General features: G+C 40.6%; 1 protein-coding gene across 1 annotated transcript; it reads left to right on the forward strand.

Annotated features, from left to right (window-relative positions):
- The first annotated feature begins 870 nt into the window (after positions 1 to 870).
- On the forward strand, positions 871 to 1,605 carry LOC130357368 (DNA damage-regulated autophagy modulator protein 1-like). Its single transcript, XM_056560055.1, has one exon. It carries the CDS (start codon positions 871 to 873, stop codon positions 1,603 to 1,605), a length of 735 nt encoding a protein of 244 aa, XP_056416030.1.
- Positions 1,606 to 1,855: the final 250 nt, after the last annotated feature.

Consider the following 1,855-nt stretch of genomic DNA (forward strand, 5'->3'; position numbering starts at 1 on the left):
GAAACCGATGGACACAGTAGGTACTGTTACCATGTGATGTGTGGGGGCCAAGATACAGTTATATTGTGTAACTAAAGAAGGGCTGTCAATCAGCTGACCCAAAGATCTGGTGTAATAATATGTATGTTAGAAAAGCATATAAATATATATAAAATTGTACTGACATATTCTTGGTTTCTTTTAAAAGAGCTATATAAAAAAAACTAAGGAAAAAAGTCCATAATTCTTTTCTACATATTTTCTTTTGTATTGGACTTTACACAGAAAACAATAAAATATAATGTGGACACCTACAAATGTACAAATATATCCAAGTACAACCCCATCTGAAATGTATTTTTTGTTTGTTTTTTTAACCACCGAGCAGTCACAGAAATGTTAATACATATAAGGTACAGACCTGCAGGTTTATTTAAATGTAACGGTCAGAATAAAAACCTTTTTATATGTTGTACATCTTACAAAACATTAACCTTTGTAGTAAAAGAAGAGAATTGGCAGAATTACAGACACATAAGGTTATATTCAGATGAATTCATGTTGAAAGAGATTTTGGAAAACCCTGTTGAAATGTGGATTCAGCCATTACTAGTTTTACTTGACTGTGAAAACACTAAATATCAGCAAATGGGATGCCAGGATTGTCTGCATAAAGATCTACAACACTGAGGACCAATCAGTATGCAGCATGATGGTGTTACCGAGATGAACCAAAGACTGACATCACAGATGTGACATCATCGAGTTCCGAGCCTATAGAAAAACCCCGCCTGACAATCTGATTACACAGAGAGAGTTGGACAGAGACAGCGGCTTTTGCTTAGCGAATCTTTCCTTTATCTCAGCGATTTTTTGTTGTTTCTTTGTGCCATGGAGATCCAGGGATTAGGTTTCTTGCCTCTCCTTTGGGTCACATGGAACCTTTTGGGCCTCATCACTGTTGTCACCTTGACCATCGCCCTAGGACATAACAGACAGCCGTTTATCAGTGACACGGCTGTAGGACATCCTGAGTGGATAATATATAAGGTTGTGTTCTTTGGTGCACCCATCATAGGAGTTGCCGTCGCCTACCTGCAGTACCGATTTATGTTCCTGCGCTCTGAACCATCTGCAAAGCATTTTAGGATTTACCAGAAGATCTTGTTTACCTTAGGATGCATCGTGTGCATAGGAACAGCCCTGAATGGCGTATTTACTATGGGGAACAATCCTACAATACACAGGATCAGCTCAGGTATGGCATTTTTTTGTGGAGCCATATATAATATGTGCCAAGCTGGATTCCTATACAAAAGGTCCTACAGCAGCCGGATTGTTTGCCATATAAGGCTGGCCTCCACCTTAGTGACTTCTGTGGTACTGCTGCTCTTCAGTGCTGGTCAGGTCTCCTTCTATATGGAGCTGTGCACCGGACACTGCGAGGCGATTATCTATGTCCCCGTCTTGGTGGCTGAATACCTGGGATTTTGCGGCGTCACGTTATACCAAGTGACCAGCTACACAGATTTTCAGCATCTGTCATTGAAGATTTCCAGAAATGACATTAACGTCAGCCTGAGGACCAAGATACCGGACCCGGAACAGAACCCTCCTGTGGAATAGTGAAGACTGAGGCCTATGACTACAGCCGGGAGCCGAGGACGTACATTTATCCTGTGTATTATTCTTAATAAATATATATATTTATATATATAAAAAAACATGTCTCATCCTTCTCTTAACACCTGCCATTGGGGAAGAGTCAGAAAGCACATCACAGGGTTCAGCACTGGCATAATGTGGTCTGCTTAGCATGACACCATCATGGGTTGAAATGTAAATTAGGTTTAACCCCTTAAGGACCTAGGGCGTA

This window comes from Hyla sarda, chromosome 2 (genome assembly GCF_029499605.1).
Source record: "Hyla sarda isolate aHylSar1 chromosome 2, aHylSar1.hap1, whole genome shotgun sequence".
In the NCBI taxonomy this organism is placed as follows: domain Eukaryota; kingdom Metazoa; phylum Chordata; class Amphibia; order Anura; family Hylidae; genus Hyla; species Hyla sarda.

What these genes read in the sequence shown, in the direction of transcription:
- LOC130357368 (XM_056560055.1), top strand. Translation starts at nt 871, where the DNA reads ATGGAGATCCAGGGATTAGGTTTCTTGCCTCTCCTTTGGGTCACATGG.